Source organism: Rhinoderma darwinii, chromosome 6 (genome assembly GCF_050947455.1).
Source record: "Rhinoderma darwinii isolate aRhiDar2 chromosome 6, aRhiDar2.hap1, whole genome shotgun sequence".
Lineage (NCBI taxonomy): Eukaryota > Metazoa > Chordata > Amphibia > Anura > Rhinodermatidae > Rhinoderma > Rhinoderma darwinii.
In genome coordinates, this window is record NC_134692.1 from 84077377 (window position 1) to 84096384 (window position 19008).

At 40.5% G+C, this 19008-nt stretch overlaps 1 protein-coding gene across 1 annotated transcript in view; it reads left to right on the top strand.

Annotated features, from left to right (window-relative positions):
• HSPD1 (heat shock protein family D (Hsp60) member 1) overlaps nt 1-12618 on the top strand; it is a 170587-nt gene extending 157969 nt beyond the window's left edge. Inside the window, exons 11-12 of the mRNA XM_075829996.1 lie at nt 9566-9744; nt 12130-12618. Coding sequence (XP_075686111.1) covers nt 9566-9744; nt 12130-12282 — 332 coding nt within the window. The 3' untranslated portion in view covers nt 12283-12618. The remainder of the gene's footprint in view (nt 1-9565; nt 9745-12129) is intronic.
• Nucleotides 12619-19008: the final 6390 nt, after the last annotated feature.

Sequence of the window (19008 nt, forward strand, 5' to 3'; positions counted from 1 at the left end):
ACATTGGGTGGAGGCACAGACGTTGTTGAAAAACCACCAACTAGCAATGGCGGATAATAAACGCTTATTCCTTAAACAGAAATACTATGAAGAAGGGGAAACGGCGGGGAGGCTACTCGCTAGGATGGCAAAGCCGCATGGGAGTAATAATTTCATTCATGGTCTTAGGGGGGAGGGTGGAGACAGACACGGGGCAAATCTTGCAAATATTTCAGCGGTTTTATATTGACCTATACACATCCAAAGTGCATTACAACACACCGCAATTGGACGAGTATCTGGGAAACATTAAGTTGCCTACCTTGGGCCGGGAGGACCGTGAAAGCTTGGAGGCACCTATTTAACTGGAGGAGCTGAAACAGGCGATAAGGGATATGGCAAATGAGAAAGCTCCAGGTCCAGATGGGTTACCAGGGGAAATCTATAAGGAATATGGGACGGAGTTAGCGCCACACTACTTGAGTACTTTGCAGGATAGCTTTGACAGAGGTAAACTACCAGACTCCCTATATGAGGCGACAATAGTGGTTCTCCCAAAAGAGGGGAAAGACAGTCAATTACCGGAGTCCTACAGACCAATATCCTTGCTGACATCGGATGTTAAGATTTTGGCAAAGATATTGGCGCTGCGGCTGAATAGGGTGGTACAGCATGTTGTGCATGAAGATCAATCGGAGTTCATGCCCTCCAAATCGATGGCTGTCCACCTCAGGCGGCTGTTTCTAACTCTTCAGGCGACACCGGATGATCAAGGAGGGAGGGCTGTGCCAACGTTAGATGCCGCGAAAGCGTTTGTGTAGAATGGGCGTACTTATGGCGAGTAATAGAAAAGGTGGGATTTGGCCCTAACTTCGTGAAGTGGGTACAGTTGCTGTATGTGGCCCCTACAGCCCGCATACGGGTGAATGGTGCATTGTCCGAGAGATTTTCGCTGGCCCGGGGTACGCGCCAGGGGTGCCCACTGTCACCATTGCTGTTCGCCTTGGCGGTAGTGCCACTGGCGTGCCTCATAAGACAGGAGGAGCGCATAAGAGGCTTGCAATATGGGGTAATGGAGGAGAAAATTTCACACTATGCCGACGATATTTTAATATATATGACGGACACTGAGAACACTCTCGAGGTAGTAATGGACTCGATCACAAGGTTTAGGGAGTTCTCGGGATTAAATATTAACTGGACCAAGTCTGCTCTGATGCCACTTGACACGGTGAATATTGTAGATACTGGAGTGGGACCCCAAATTCCGATAGTCTCTGAATTTACGTACCTAGGTGTTAAGGTGACGGCTAGGGTTCAAGACTATGTCTTTGAATGTTTTACCACTGCTGCCCAAGGTGAAACATAAGGTGGACGCCTGGAACAGGCTCCCGCTCTCTGCTCTGGGGAGGACTAACCTAATCAAGATGATCCTTATGCCTCAAGTTTTATATATCCTTCATAACTCCCCAGTATGGATACCTAAGCACTGGTTCAGACGATTGCACAATCTCTTTCGGGATCTGGTCTGGAAAAAAGGGGTTCCAAGGATTAAATTGGAGAAATTGCAATTGCCTAAAGACGAAGGAGGGGTCGCGCTGCCAAATGCCTGGATATATTACCTGGCTGCCCAGAGCCAACAGTTTAAGGGGTGGGAGGACACGGAGACATGGGGCTCTAGCGCACGTTTATTGTCATATTTGGGGGGAGGACTCAACCCACTAGAGGGTCTGGAAGCGCATACCTTTAAGAGATTGGCGAGTGCTAAACCAACATTACTCCTGATACATAAAATATGGTGGCAATGCAAACAGATCCTGGGAGTGGGAATGTGTACCAAATATACTCCCCTATGGCATAATCCAGTCCTGTGGGAATTATACCAATTAGAGGGCATGCAAAAATGGGAGTTGGCAGGGGTTATGCGACTACAACACCTGTATGATAACGTGCTGAGATCATTTCAGCAGTTGAAAGACCTATTTCCACTGGAGCACAATATGTTTTACCAATATTTGCAGATTCGTCATGCCCTACAGGCGCATGTGGTGGACCTGACGGTTTGTGCTCTTGGGGTCTTAGAGTATGTGGGACGGGCTGACATGACCAAAGGCCTGATCTCAATGGCGTACAGGAGCTTACTGTCCTTACACCTGGGAAACCCGATGGTGCTGGTAAAAGCGAAATGGGAACAGGATGTCGGTACATTGACTGAAGAGGAGTGGGAGGAGATATTAGCGTCCACATGTCACTTATCACTCGCACAGAGGAGATCCCAACTCTTCCTGATACATAGAGTGTACCGCACCCCGTGGGTATTAAAACAGATGGGTATTAGAGCGGATGCTAAATGTCCTAGGTGCACGGAGTAGAAGGCGGACATATTACATAAGTTTTGGTCATCTGAGGACCCTATGGGGGGGGGAAGTACTGGATCTGATAAAGCAGGTGTATGGTCGGGAATTGGCGGCAGACCCTAAAGTTATGTTGTTGGAAGCGGTGGGAGAATTGGAGAGTGACAGAATGGCAAGTCTGGCAATTGCAAAAATATTATATCAAACGAGGAAATGCATTGCTAAACACTGGCTGGACGCGGAGCCACCAGGGATGAGGGAAATTGTAGGAATATTGAATTATAATATCCTGATGGAGCATAAGATATATTCGAAAAGGGGCACGGAAGGAAAATTTGATAAACAATGGAGCAGATGGTTGGCCTGTCCTGAGGTGCTGTCACCTGAACTGAGTAGACTAAGGGCAAGAGTCGTCTGAGGAACTGGAGGTGATAGAGTTGGGAGCAAAGAAGGGGTGGTGGGGAAACTTGATAAGAGAAATGAGCTCTGGCCAGGAACGGTACTAGAAATAATAGGTGGAGATATGATGGGGGCTGTGCGGGAGAGGGGGGGGGGGATGTTGGGGTTTTTCTGATATGTTGTAATTATTGTATACGATGCTGGAAAATTTAAATGTGAATGTCAATGTGTTATTTTATTTCTGTGTTCGGATCAATAAAATTGGATTGATTTTAAAAAAACTGGCATATTAACAGGGGTGTGTAAACGTTTTATATCCACTGTATATAGGTAGCTCTAGATGGGGTGCGGTAGCTCTAGATGGTTATCGATATATCTAATCTACTCCTCTATAATCCACATAAGGGATTCCTAGAATATCTATATGTACCCACACAACGTTTGCTGTGATGGTATTCTACTTTATATTTATATACATACCCAGAAAGCACACACACAATGTAACATGGCCTGTTCCTGATAAGTGCTGATCGTCCAGGGGTGGCAGGAAAAGAGAGCCCCAGAGCTTCACGTGGTCTAAAATGCTCCTAGCTCTGAGTTTACTCCGGCCGCTCCATTTACGCCTCCCTAAGACCACCCATATACCTTACAATGTCCATCTGTACAGTGTGGGTATACCTATTCCTAGTATGCCCAGCTGCTTTCACATTAAGTTTACAGTGGCTCCTTCCTGTATTGAGGACCGTTGAAATTCTATTTAGGGAGTAGTTAAGGATCTATGACCAAATGGTCTCTGGGCATACTGACAACTCGATGGGTAAACATCACTGAATAAGATCAGTGTATACCATCTACATTTACCAGGTATATTTTGTGGTCATTGGATGGACAGTGTCTGGGTGGGAACAATATTCTCTAACAGCTACAAAAGGTCTTGAAATTGTTGAGTTCTTTTGAATCCATATATCTTCTTAATCCAAACCGAACTTACATACATTAGTTGTTGCAAGAAAATTTATTTATGGTTCTTCCGGCCATAGAAATAGGGTTTTTAGACGAGTACTTTATTTGAAATCAAATTTTTTGTAGTTCATTTAATCACCGATAATCCTGGGGATCTTTAGATGTCTCTATGCTAAGATACTTCAAGGCCTGGGACACTGAGAAGGGGGGGTGGTCTACCACCGATTGATTATCCAGGGGCATAATAGTGTTTTTTTACCTACTTTTATTTATTATTTATTTTATTCATGAAAAACCCAAAAATGGTGACGACCTATACATACAGAGAATTCCTAGTGTCTTCTAATATCAGCAAAATGTCATCCGCATAAAGCATTGTTTTTTCTGATAAGTTCTTATGTATAAATACCTTTAGCCCTACATATTTCCTTGTAGCTACTGCCAGTGGCTCTTCTACTAGAGCAAACAGAAGGGCGGACAATGGACATACCTTCTGTTCCCCTTTTGAGTGTTAGGTTTTTGGCCTTCTCCCCATGTCCACCTCTGGGACCTGCACCTATCTTTAGAATGGGGGTCCCTAAACCCCGTTCTGCCGCTCTGTGTTGTAGCTGAAACCGGTGAATTCCGACCATGAAAAAGGTTATATGGTCGGGAGTTACGAAAACCGTGTAGCTTGCTGAAATACTGTCCCATAGAACTGAATGGTAGTTACAGAAACAGAGTAGCTCGCATGCAACACTGCTTTTGTAACTGCCATTCACTACTATGGGAGTTACATAGTTCGTATGGTTGAAAAAAAACACATGTCCAAGTTCAACCAAGGGATGGGAAAGGGGAAGTAAAACATTTCTACACATAGGAGCTTATATTTTTTTGTTCTAGGAAATTATCTAAGCCTTTTTTAAAGCCATCTACTGTCCCTGCTGTAACCAGCTCCTTCGGTAGACTATTCCATAGATTCACAGTTCTCATAGTAAAGAAGGCTTGTCGTCTCTGCAGGTTGAACTTTTTTTCTCCAGACGGAGGGAGTGGCCCCTTGTTTTTTGAGGGGTTTTTACATGGAACAGGATTTCACCATATTTTTTGTATGTGCCATTAATATATTTCTAGAAGTTAATCATGTCCCCCCTTAGTCGTCTTTTTTTCAATGCTAAATAGGTTTAGTTCTTGTAATCTTTCCTCATAACCTCTATGCCCCTTATTAGCTTCGTTGCTCTTCTTTGTATTTGTTTCTAACTCCAGGGCATCCTTTCTATGAACTGGAGCCCAGTACTGAACTGCATGTTCTAGATGAGGCCTCACTAATGCTTTGTAAAAAGTGGTAATATTCTATCCCTGTCCCGCGAGTCCATGCCTCTTTTAATACAAAACAATATCTTGCTGGCCCTTGAAGCAGCTGATTGACATTGCATGCTGTTATTTAGTTTATGATTTACAAGTACACCCAGATCCTTCTCAACAAGTGACTCCCCCAGTGTATATCCCCCTAGGACATATGCAGGTTGTTCGTACCCAGGTGCATAACTTTACATTTATCTACATTAAACCTAATTTGCCAAGTGGACGTCCAAACACTCAGTTTGTTTAAATCCGGTTACAATTCACGAACCTCCTCCATAGACTGAACATTACTACATAGCATGGTGTCATCTGCAAAAGTAGAAATAGTGCTATTAATCCCATCCTCCCTATCATTAATAAATAAGTTGAATAATTGTTGTCCCAGCACTGAACCCTGTGGTACACCACTTATAACCGGGGACCATTCAGGGTAGGAATCATTTACCACAACTCTCTGGATACAGTCCTTGGGCCAATTCTCAATCCAATTACAAACAATACTTTCTAAACCTATAGTCCTTAATTTACCCATTAGCTGTCTATGAGGGACAGTGTCAAATGCCTTTGCAAAGTCTGAAAACATATCCACAGCGGCCCCTCTGTCTAGGCTTCTGCTCACCTCTTCATAAAAACAAATCCGGTTGGTTTGACAGCTTCTCTCCTTAGTAAAACTGTGCTGGCTGTCACTTGTAATACTATTTGTCACATAATTCTGTATATAGTCCCTCAATAGCCCCTTAAACCTTTTCCCCACAATGGATGTTAAACTTACTGGTCTATAATTACCCGGGGAAGACCTAGAGCCCTTTTTGAAAATAGGCACCACATTTGCCCTGCGCCAGTCCCTTGGCACTATACCAGTCACTAGAGAATCTCTAAATATTATGAAGAGGGGGACAGAAATAACTGAACTAAGCTCCTTAAGAACTCTAGGGTGTAACCCATCTGGTCCTGGGCCTTTGTGTACATTTATTTTGTTTAATTTAGCTTGGACCATATCTACATTCATCCAATTCAGTATATCAACTGATATATTAACAGCACTGGCACCGGCTACATCAGCTGCTCTTTCTTCTGTTGTATATACAGAGCTGAAGAACCCATTTAGTAACTCTGCCTTCTCTTGATCCCCTGTGACCAACTCCCCACTACCACCATCTAGGGGTCCCACATATTCAGACCTTGGCTTTTTTGCATTTATATACTTGAAACATTTTTTAGGATTTGTTTTACTATCCTTGGCCACCTGCCTTTCATTTTGTATTTTTGCTGATGTTATTACCTTTTTTACAAATTTTATTAAGCACTTTATAATTTTCAAAGGCTATAGCTGTACCCTCAGATTTGTATTTTTAAAATGCCCTTTTTTTTGTCATGTATTGCCCTTTTTACAGAAGGTGTAAGCCATGTGGGGTTTAATTTTATACTTGTTACCTATAGGAATTAATTTTGCACTATAATTACCCAAAGTAGATTTGAAAATCTCCCATTTATCATTTGTACCATTATTTGACATTAGTTCTTCCCAGCCTATATCCTGAATTGCAGCCTTCATCCTGGGGAAATTGGCCTTCTTAAAATTAAGTGTTTTTGCCCTCCCAGTCTGTTTGTTTTTTACAGTATATGTAAAATATAACTATATTATGATCCCTGTTACCGAGGTTTTCACGAACATGGACGTATCCAACAAGCTCTGCATTATCAGAAATGACCAGGTTCAACAGAGCTTAACCTCAGTCGGGTCTTCCACAAACTGGCCCATAACATTTTCCTGCAACAGGTTGAGGAAATTTCTCCCCTTTGCATTTGAAGTCGAACCATGACACCAATTAATATCCCGGTAATTAAAATCTCCCATTATCACTACAGTACCAGCCTGTGCTGTCCACTCCATCTGTTTATATAGCTGAACTTCCATCTCCTCAGTTATATTAGGGGGTTTATAGATTACACCAAAAGTAATTTTTTCAGTGTTTACCTCCCTTTGTAATTCCACCCTCAAGGTTTCAACCTCCTCACAATCTTCACCCTCTAATGTCCCTTTCACACTCCCCTTCATTTCACTTCTCAGATACAGACATACACCACCACCTTTCCTATTTGCCCTGTTTTCGTAACTCCCGCCCATGTAACCAGGAAGTGGCCCGGAGACACCAAGAACAGAAAAAGCTAGAACGGTGTTTAGTGGGTTCTGTTCTAGAGATAGGTGCGGGTCTGAGAGGTGGGACCCGCATCTATCTGACATTTGATATATCCTGTGGATATGTCATAAATATTCCTCATGGGAAAACCCCTTTAAGGATCTCTTGTATTGGATATTCTTGATCATTACCTTCTATGGCTAAATTTTCCATAATATCCATCTCTTTCAAAGATGTGGGTGGCGTTTGGAAAGGGGATTTGCTGCTACTCCTACTCCTTTTCTGGGGTTTTATTCCTCTTTTTGTTGAAACAATATTTAGCCCATTTATCTCTTATTTTGACTTTGTTTTTTTGATCCTCTGAGGGACTTTCTGGCATATTTGTTAAGTTTTATCTGTGGCACGGCCTGTTACTTCCTTTTTTTTTTTTCCCCCCTTGCACTGGTAGAGGCAGTTGTTTCTACTTTTTTCTGCCAGATTTTGACTCCTCGTCCTACCAGTTGCCGCCAGTATCAGGTGGTATGAAAAAAAATCTTTATACACAGGCCCCTTTTTGGCAGACAAAGCTTTCCGATATTTCTGTGCTAGCCCTCGATAGAAAATTTCAGAACGAAATAGTATTACACCAGTGTTGGTAATATATCCTTTGTAATCTTGCGCCCATTACGCAAACATTAAAAATGTGCGACTCAGTTTTTGTAATGTACAGTATGAGTATTCATAAAACCATGTATTGATCAAGGAATGAGCGAGTATCCTAAAAATATGAATGGACAACTCCCGTCCCTTATACTAGTTGTCCAGGGTCCAGATTTTTAAGTTATAGTGAGGGTTCGCATCTGGAAACGGGGCCCAAAAGCAGATTGTGTCACACCATGCATTTAGTAATATGTGTACCTTAAGGGCCGGTTCACATCTCCGTTCACTTTCCGTTCAGGGGTTCCGTCTGATGTTTCAGTCGTGGAACGGAAACGCAACGGAAAGTCAAACGGAAACCACCGCTTTCATTTGCATCACCATTGATATCAATGGTGATGGAAACATTGATAACGGTTTCTGCTTGTCACCGTACCGGCAGGTTTCCGTTTTTTCGACTGAATCCACAGCGCAGTCGACCAAATTGATACATTTAGGTTTGTTTTAGTACCTATTTAAAAGTTTAAAAAAAATTAGCATTGTCATATTGTGACCCCCATAACATTTTTATATTTTATGGACAGAGCTGTGTAGGGCGTCTTTTTGTATGTGGAAAGATGTCGTTTTTATTAATACCATTTGGGGGAATGTCTGGCATTTCGATCGCTTTTAATTACATTTTTTTGTGGGTGGCAAAACTGCTATTCGGCCATTTTTACCTTTTTTTTTTTTTTTTTTTTCCCCCATTAAGACGTTAACCATATTGGATAAATGTTTTTTTTTAAAGTTTGGGCGTTTTCGGACACGGGGATACCTAATGTGTTTTTTTTTTTTTATATATATATATATGTGATCTGGGGAAAGGGGTGTGATTTTTTTTATTTTTTATCTTTCTATCCCCTAGTGGCGCTTGAACCTGCGATCGTTAGATCGCTTATGCCATACACTGCAATATTGTGATATTGCAGTCTATGGCAAAATTTGTGAATTGCTATTGGCAGGTATCATTAGCAATCTTCCTTTAGCAGGGCCGGGAGCATTCACATGGCTCCCAGTTACTATAGGAGTACACCAGCTCCCGTGATTTTGCCGTGCGTGAGCCGGTGACCGGCCCCGAAGTGAAAGGGTCGGATGTGATCACCGGCATCTGAGGGGTTAAATGCTTGCGATCAGAAATGCTTCTGATCGTAATGTGTAACACAGCAGAGACCCGGCGGCTATGGCGCCCGCTCTGCTGCTGAGCGGGCGCCATCTTTAAATGCCCTTTCCTGACGTAAATATGCATATTAGCGATGGGAAATGGTTAATCAACATGGACCATGAAAATTAACCATCAGAATGGTAATTTCTAGAAACAAAACCATAGGCTGGCCTTTAAAACTGTACATATAAAATAGAAGATCGTTTATGGCATATAAAATGATTTGTCAATCAGGTGAAAAAGACTCTGCCCCTTTCTGAAAGGTGACTGGACTGTACAGTGTGATTTGCAAACCCATTTCACCTCCGACTGTTTAATTGTAAAGAGCACAGTGTTTTGGCCTTATTAGGCTATTTAGTTCATTATGATGGTGCTAATGAGGTTGCTCTCCTGTGAAGTAAAAATGTCACTGTAATTTGGAGACGTCCGTCTTGTATACAAAATACTCAAATTGCAAAGCTTATAACAAGCCTGTTGGTTATTTTGTCTAAGTAAGCCTTCTCAATCAGTCAATTTTCTTTTTAAACTTTTTTATTTTTTGTTTGTTACAGGAATTGAAATAGTTAGGAAAACCCTGAAGATTCCTGCTATGACTATTGCAATGAATGCAGGTGTAGAAGGATCGTTGGTGGTTGAAAAGATTCTGCAGAGCCCTCCTGAAATTGGATATGATGCTATGCTTGGGGAATATGTTAATATGGTAGAAAAAGGAATCATTGACCCCACAAAGGTAAAAAGTATACATTTCTGGACTATGTTGATCCCTTATGACATGGTGTACTTTAATAAAATGGCTCTCCACAGCAATATATTTCATATACATAAATGAAAGCTTGAACGATAAATGCAGTATTTTTTTTGGGTACACCAAAGGTGGCGAACTGTTTTTAGGAGCCATTCTAGTTTAATCTTTCTGATCTAATTGGGGAAATAAACTATGACTCAATGCTGGATCGCACTTGGGTGGGATCATCTCCACATAGATAATGTTGTTGCAAACTGAGCAACAGCTGCAAACCTTTTCAGTGAAGTTCAAGTTTACCTTTTTACTTCTGACATGATTAGAAGGTTTGCCAAAAGACATAATTACAAATCGCTAGAATGAAATAGCCCACAGCTGGGACAGCTTACGTATCAGAATATGCCTGATATGTTTCAGAATATAGATTCATTTTTCAAAGTTCTAAAGTTGTCAACACAAAAGCCAGTTAAGGGCAAAACTTTGCATTGTATATTCTCTATTAATGAAGGATAACAATTGATATATATGTAGGATCATTTAGGGCTAGTTCACACAAAGTATTTTGCAAGCTGAAAACAAATCTGCCTCAAAATTCCTTCAGAAATGTTGAGGCAGATTTCGACCTGCCTGTGCTTTCATGCTGTGGTTTTTCTGCATCCCATTTATTTTCAATGGGAGGTCTGAAGCGGAACCGTGGCAAGAAAGGACATGCCGCTTTTTTTCCCGCTCTGGGAAAAAAAAATCCTCCCATTGAAATCAAAGGGAGGCGGTTTCGGATGTTTTATGGTGCGGATTCCGACGTGTTTTTGCATCAAGCAGCACAAAAACACTGAACTGGGCCTTAAGATAAGGGGCTTCTTTCAGAAGGATCCAAAGAGCATAATGAAAAAAATACCAACAATATATATATCTCTTTCTCTCTCTCTCTCTTTCTTTCTCTCTCTTTCTCTTTCTTTCTTTCTTTCTTTCTCTCTTTCTTTCTTTCTCTTTCTTTCTTTCTCTCTCTTTCTTTCTCTTTCTCTCTCTATCTTTCTCTCTTTCTTTCTTTCTCTCTTTCTTTCTTTCTCTCTCTTTCTTTCTCTCTTTCTCTCTCTATCTTTCTCTCTTTCTCTCTCTTTCTTTCTCTCTTTCTTTCTTTCTTTCTTTCTCTCTTTCTTTCTTTCTTTCTTTCTTTCTCTCTTTCTTTCTTTCTTTCTCTCTCTTTCTTTCTCTCTTTCTCTCTCTTTCTTTCTTTCTTTCTTTCGCTCTTTCTCTCTTTCTTTCTTTCTCTCTCTTTCTCTCTCTTTCTCTCTCTTTCTCTCTCTTTCTCTCTCTTTCTCTCTCTTTCTCTCTCTCTCTTTCTCTCTCTCTCTTTCTCTCTCTCTCTTTCTCTCTCGCTCTTTCTCTCGCGCTCTTTCTCTCGCGCTCTTTCTCGCGCTCTTTCTCTCGCGCTCTTTCTCGCGCTCTTTCTCGCGCTCTTTCTCGCGCTCTTTCTCGCGCTCTTTCTCGCGCTCTTTCTCGCGCTCTTTCTCGCGCTCTTTCTCGCGCTCTTTCTCGCGCTCTTTCTCGCGCTCTTTCTCGCGCTCTTTCTCGCGCTCTTTCTCGCGCTCTTTCTCGCGCTCTTTCTCGCGCTCTTTCTCGCGCTCTTGCTCGCGCTCTTGCTCGCGCTCTTGCTCGCGCTCTTGCTCGCGCTCTTGCTCGCGCTCTTTCTCGCGCTCTCGCCTCTAACAAATTATACAAAGAAATCTGTTTATTGTTTGAACAATACACCTTTACAAACTGAGTAAAAAAAATACAACTTTAGGCCCCATGCACATGACCGTAAAATCGCCCGTAATTATGGGCCCATTGATTTCTATGGCTGACTGTCACCTTCCCATATGTCTACAGGAGGGTGTTCGTGCCGTACAAACCTGCCGTAAAAAATAGGACATGTCCTAGTTTTTTTTTTATTTTTCGCACCGTGCGCCTATACTTTTATAATGTAAGTACGGGTTGTAATTACGGGCACGGTCGTGTGAATGAAGCCTTAGATTGGGTACCTTTCCAGAGGACTCCTGTAGTTTTCCATGTTTTTATATACATTGTATGAACGTTTGTGTACTCTGCGCCTTTTATCTGCTTTGTACCAATCAAGCAGACATCCGATAGAGGAAAGGGCAAATCCTTGGCGCAAACTTCTGTTCAGGGCACTGCAACAAAATGTGCTATGTATTAAATTAAGACACCTTGAAATTGAGTGTTTTTAGATACCTGTGACTAGACCTTTTTAACATAGGGCATCATTGTTGCTAGTAAACTGGTTTAATCGTGTGATACTATACTTCTCAAGCTTGAGTTCTGTTAACACGTCAAAAGGACTTAATATTTTTATTTTTACTTTTTATGCTTTAGGTTGTAAGGACTGCTTTAATGGATGCAGCTGGTGTAGCATCACTGTTAACAACAGCAGAAGCTGTAATTACGGAAATTCCGAAAGAAGAAAAGGATGCTGGCATGGGTGGAATGGGTGGAATGGGTGGCATGGGAGGAGGAGGAATGTTCTAAAGAGCAATAGAAACTTTTTTTTTTTTTTTTTTTTTTTTCAATGTTTTTCAACAGAACTTCAAGTTGGTGCAAGATCAGTGAAGCATGGCCTGAAAAGTGGATCTAAGCTTTAGCAAGTGTCTAATTCTTAATCATGCTTTTTACATAATTATTTAGTAATTTTCAGATTCTCTTTGTACATTCCTTAGATTTTGTTGCTTTGTTTCATCCGTTTTATGTAGGTCTGTTTAATAAAAGGTCAAACCGTTGTACTTTGAATAGCTGCATTTCTAGCCAAATATTCTGCTTCTTTAATATGAATGGCTGTCTGAATTAAACACTATCATATACCACAAACTTCTCTATATATGAAAATTATTTTCTTTTGTCTGTACTTTATGCACGGCCAAACGACTGGACCAATCTGCACCAAATTTGCCACATAAGTAAATCGCATGCTACCGAAGGCTTACACTGGGTTTCAGCACTCTTGGACCTACCGTTCTCGACATTCACAAAAGTTAACTGGCTTCCACATCAAGGACCTTCCCCCATATCACATGACCTGTATTAGCCAATAGAAGCTTACAAGTCCTTCATTCTTGGCCTCACCAACATACACCGTTTTAGACCAGGTTTCCATGACAACCAAGCCATTCAACGTGTTACTCGCTGTAAACGAATTGCACCTATACTGGATTTGAACATTCTCATAAATGGTATGAACCCCTTTCATTCTTTGTGCAAATGAATAAATAGGCCTTAAATACATAGGGGTGTAATGTGCCGTTGAGATGGGCACAATAGGAATGTGAGACCACAACCTGTTCAATTAATAAATTCCAATGGTAACAAGATAATTAGTGTACGTTTAATATTGAAATATATGAAGTCCTGCCTAAATAAACGTTTAAAATGTCTTTATTAAGTAGTATCTAAAATAGGGCACTCATGCCAATTAATACTGTGAATAGGCGTTTGGCAAAACAGAGACACAGTTCCATGATCAGGTGTAAGAATAAGATGATGAATGGTACACCTTAGTGTCGATACAACACCCGACAGGAGTAGTGATATACACCACTCGTCCGTTTGCCGCAACGATACAAAGTAGCTCAGTCCAATATGAATGTTCCACATGCACCGATACTATGTGCACCAATTGAAACATGGACAGAGAACTAGCAAAAATAATAAATGTGGTCTGTTTGCCACAAGTAAGCAATTTAGAGCAATCTCCCAACGCGTTTCTGCAACCCTCTAAACCACAGGGGAACGTCCTCAGGGGTATTTGTTAATTGCGTGTATTAGTTTGAGCAGCTACCATGCAGCACATATTATGCTGCTGAATTTGTGTATTCTCAGGAGCGCAATGAGACATGCTGCTCTATTAGAAATTATAGACCAAGACTTGAAAACTGCTTTAATTAACAAACACTCCCAAGTTCCTGTGTTTTACCTTCTAGCAAAGGTGCATACAAATATTGATAAACATCCAGGAAGACCGATCGCCTCTGGTATTCATTCTATTCTTCAACCTCTGCTATCTACGTTGATTCCTTTCTTCAAAAAATGGTTGCTAGGTTACCAAATTGTTTACAAGATACTACTGATTTTCTAAACCAAATCTCTAACGTCGCTATTCATGAACACACTATATTATGTACAGTAGAAATCAAAAGCCTCTACACCAACATTCCTTACAATGAGGGTTTTTCAGCAGTTCGATATAAATTATGTGAAGATACTACACTCCGTAATCAGAAAATTAAGCTGATTAGATCTCGTTCGAACTAAAAATTATTTCAGATTTGATGACTTTTTTTTCTTCAATTACAACGTATCGGGATGGGCTCCTCTGCATCCCCGGGGTAAGATAACATTTTTATGGAATTTTTTGAGTCCTCATACATTTATGATTGCCCATATAAAGAACGTATTGGCCTGTGTCTGCGTTATGTTGATGATGTGTTTCTTCTATGAGAACAATTAAAATGAACTAAAAAGAATGCACATTTTGATGTGTAAGAGGACCTAAAGAGAGGCGCTGCTGTTAGTGAAGATAATGATGATGACAAGTGGTTAGCAAATAAATAACTAGTTTTAATGGAGATAAGCAGGCAACGCGTTTCAACGTTGGACTAACGTCATCAAGCCAATAGCAGTAAAACACAATAACACCTATCTATAGAGGCTTAAACATACAAACCCAGAAAAAAGGGCACAAAAACCGTAAGGTCAAAGCTCACCCATGACGTCACAGTGACACATGAAATTACAAATAGTAAAACGGCAATGCAATAAAACATACATAAAGTGTTAATAAAATTATAAAAAGTCATATCCTAATAGATGAGGTGATAATAATAATGGTAATAGTACTTAAAGTAGTATATTATTTAGCAAAAACTTAGTAAATCTGTTAAGAATGACACAATCAGATTTCACTTGTACATCGACCTGTACAAGGAGGGAGGACATCAATAAGGGACCCTGCTTGTTCAGAACAAATAGATACAGGTACAGCGATATAGTGATATCGCTACCTTGTATATGCCTATCTGTTACCACCATTTATTTTGCACTATGTGGCGCCGTGCTCTCTTCTTTCTCTCCTACAGGTGTTTCTTCTATGGAATGATGGTATAGAGAACTTAAAAAAATTATGTTTCTTACATTAATAAATGTCTCCAACTTATTGAATTCTCATTAGAATACAATATGAATAAAATAAATTATCTGGACGTCGAAATTGGTAAACACGATAATATATTGGCAACCACTCTATTCAAAACCAACGGATAAAAATAATCTTTTAAGAAGAGACATTTCTCATGCTCCTCAGACGTTTAAAGGAATCCCTAAAGGTCAGTTTATCCGTGCACAAAGTATTTGTAGCACTGAACAAGAATATCCTATCGTAAATAAATTTACTGATAGAGGCTATAATGGAAAAATTATCAAAATTGGCTCTGAAATAACATCTTATAATAGGGAAGAATTACGTACACATAAAAATGAACAACATCTATCATTCATTTCTACCGATGATAGCCATGCTTATCTCATTAAAACAATAAATATTGGGACATGCTGAGCTATGATCCTAAATATGGTATTCTATTCCGTGATAAACCAAGATTTATCTACCGTAGAGGATAATCTACAGCAAATCAACTCATTCGTGCTGATGTTTGAAAAAAAATTAATGTCAAAACAAACTTTTAAACACTCCAAAAAAGGTACATATCCTTGCTTGTCCTGTCCAAATTGCAGTTCCATTATTAAGGGAAATCATTTTAACCATCCAACTAAAGGTCATAAAATTCTACATAAAGGTTATTGCAATTGCAAAAAATGTAATATACATGCTAAAATGCCTGCGGCAAGGTCTATGTCTGTCAGACAGCGCGTTTAATTAAAACACGCATTAATGAACATAGATCGGAAATCAAAAAATCAAGGAACAAACCACAATATCAGTCAATACACCAAAAAAGAAAACCTGGTGAAACAACCGTAGCTAAACACTTTTTTTTAAAGTTAAACAAAGTGTATGCATTAAAATGGTATATCCTTGAAGAAGTCGTAGGGAACAATAGCGACTGCATCAAAACCAAACTACTTCAGAGAGAAGTTTTTTGGATACACACACTGAATAGTGTTAATCCAATAGGAATGAACGAAATTTGAAACTTTAATATATTTCTACGAATAAAATACATATCGTGAGGAGAATGTCACTTCAAAATAACTGACATGTTGCACTTACAGATTTCAAGCATATCGATCAAAATATATATATATCTTCAGGATATCGTATTGACCAGATATCTATTAATTTAGAGTACAGATACTTTAAAGGACATAGACATCGATTTCACTATTTAATATGTTAAAATACATTCAATGTACTTTTAAATGACTGTCATCAAGTTTACTTTCATTATGTTTTAAATCACGGTTTTCCTTTTTACTCACATTTGCTGTTACAATCGGCAATTCCATCTTCACTATTTAAAGCCTGCACCGGATGTAGCCTGACACGCTGAGAAATGGGGAGGTCCCCCGAAACTTCGCACCTGGCGTAGTCAAAACGCAGACTTTTACTCCACGTAGGTCTCTGCGGGAAGCCCTCCAGATTTCCGGATAATACAACACTCTGTCGGCTGAACTGTTTGAAAGGACTTCTCCATATGGGGTGACTACTTTTGTACACGTCTGCACTATTGTCATAGTGATTTTTGTATATCAAGTTTTTTTTTATACAAAGATTATAGATTTTTCAACTTGAACAGGTTGTGGTCTCTCATTCCTATTGTGCCAATCTTTACATTATGAAACCCTTTCATACCAGTCATGCCTCCAAAAAGGAACCCTGCTCTTAGATGAAAGACTCCTGTGGCAAAGCGCATGTCTGTTGCGATCTCTCAACAGAACCAAGCTCGTGGATTTCAGCATTCTCATGAATTGAACCCCTTTCAGACCAGTCATTCCTCCAAAAAGGAATCCTGCACTTGGACTTTATTGGATATGTCTGCTTCATATCTGTAGGAAATGAAGTTTTTAACCACACAGACTAACTACAAAGAAATCGACTAGTCTGCTATTCGATATTATAAAAGGCAATGTCTGTCTGTCCTCTATAGGCATCCAAACGCCTGAACCAGTAGACCCCAAATTTGGCACATAGGTACATCGGGTGTTCGGGAAGGTTTTCGTAAAGGTCCCGACCTTGCAGATGTTCTCTGGTATCAGCCATTATCACATGATCACGATCCAATACTATAAAAGGGAATACAGATATTTGCTTTCATAGTTCAGGTGTTTTTATCTGGCACCAGGTAGTGCACTTTACAAGATAATCCTAGATCGGAAGGTACAGGGGAGTGGTTACCCATAGCAACCAATAAGCCAGGAGGAAAGCTGCTTTACTAGCTGCACAGAATCCTCTTGCCCAACCTCAAGCTGATCAAATGTGTCATACTGCTGCTCGAGCTGCTGAAACTCCTCAGCAAACTCGGGCTTTCTCAGCAACAGATCAGACAGGTGGCTCTCGGAAGCTCAGAGACTCCTGCCGAACCCAGGCCAGAAAGCAAGCTGATAGCACGCTGAACATGATGCGCTCTAACGAGTATGATACAACCATAGTCTAGCCAACTGGTAATAAAACTGCCAATGTTGTTAATCAACAGGCTTTGTCACAGTCTTATGACTCCATTACCTAACAGCTAAACTGGTAGGAAATGAAAATGTAAATAAACAGGTTGTAACTGCCAGGGTATATAGGGCTACTAGCGAGTTCCCCGTAAACCAAGAAGATACGAAGGCATGGATTGACCTCCTGGGCACCCTTGGAACCAATCCAATTAACACACAGACAGACCGGCATGTTCTACCTGGGCAGTGCCGGGTACTTTTTCTGTTTTATGTTCTTAACGCACGGCCAAATGACTGGACCAATCTGCACCAAGTTTGGCACATAAGTAAATCACCCGCTTCAAATGGTTTTCAGCTCTCGACATATTCACAAAATATTGCAATACAGATGCAAATATGGCACCACTGGCTTCCACATCAATGGTCCTCCTCCATATCACATCAGTAAATAGAAAAATTGGTTTGCACTCCTGGTAAAGGTATTTAGGTGCTGTAGGGGTTTGGGTTTGGCAAACCCACTATATTCATCCAGAAAATAGCCCAAGCACTCAACTGTATGGATGAGTAAGAATTGTTTATTTTTGTATTTTATTTTCAGTTTAATCTTCACTGAAGTAAATCTTTTTTTCTTATAAGCGATTGTTAATTTTGACATTTCGGCCAAACTTGGCCTTTTTCATAATCGCTTAAACTAGGTGACAAAAAAGAAAAATACAAAATATAAGTATTGTTACATACAAATATACATAAAAGTAAACAGGGGAAGTAGATCTGTGATTTTCTGCATTTTTTTTAAATATTTTTTTTGTATACCATTCACACTTAGGCCTTATTCACACGAGCGTATTTAACGTCCGTGATACGCGTGTGAAAATCACGCGCGTCGCACGAACCTATGTAACTTAATGGGGCCGTTCAGACAGTCCGTGATACAATCTGTCAGCGGCCATTAGTAAGTTGGCAGCGATAAAGTTTAAAAAAAAATACGAAGACATAGAAAAAATAGATTTATTGAAATAAAACACCCCCACACAACCCTCATTAAGCATTTTGAGAATAAAAAAGCTGTCATCAAAGTAGTCCTCGAATCCGACTTAGTCCAACAACCGAACCTGTAAAAAAACCATTAGTAAGGGCCTTTTCACATCACCGCTGCCCTTCCGTTGATGGGTTCCGTCGGGTTAACCCCTCAACAGAAAGGCAAACTGAAACCTCTGCTTCCGTTTCCCTCGCCATTGATCTCAATGGTGACGGAAACGTTGCTAAAGATTTCCGTTTCTCACCGTTGTGGCAGGGTTCCGTTGTTTTGCATTGCCGACTGCGCTATTGATTCTGCCAAAACAACGGAACCCGTTCACAACGGTGACAAACGGAACCATTAGCAAAGTTTCCATCACCATTGAGATCAATGGTGATGCAAACGGAAGCTAAGGTTTCCGTTTGCCTTTACGTTTTCCGTTTGCCTTTACGTTGAGGGGTTAATCAAACGCAACACCTCAACGGAAGGGCAGCGGTGATGTGAACAGGGCCTTAGATACAGGGCCCTAGATACAGGGCCCATGTGCATCTGTGATACTGTTTGTTGGA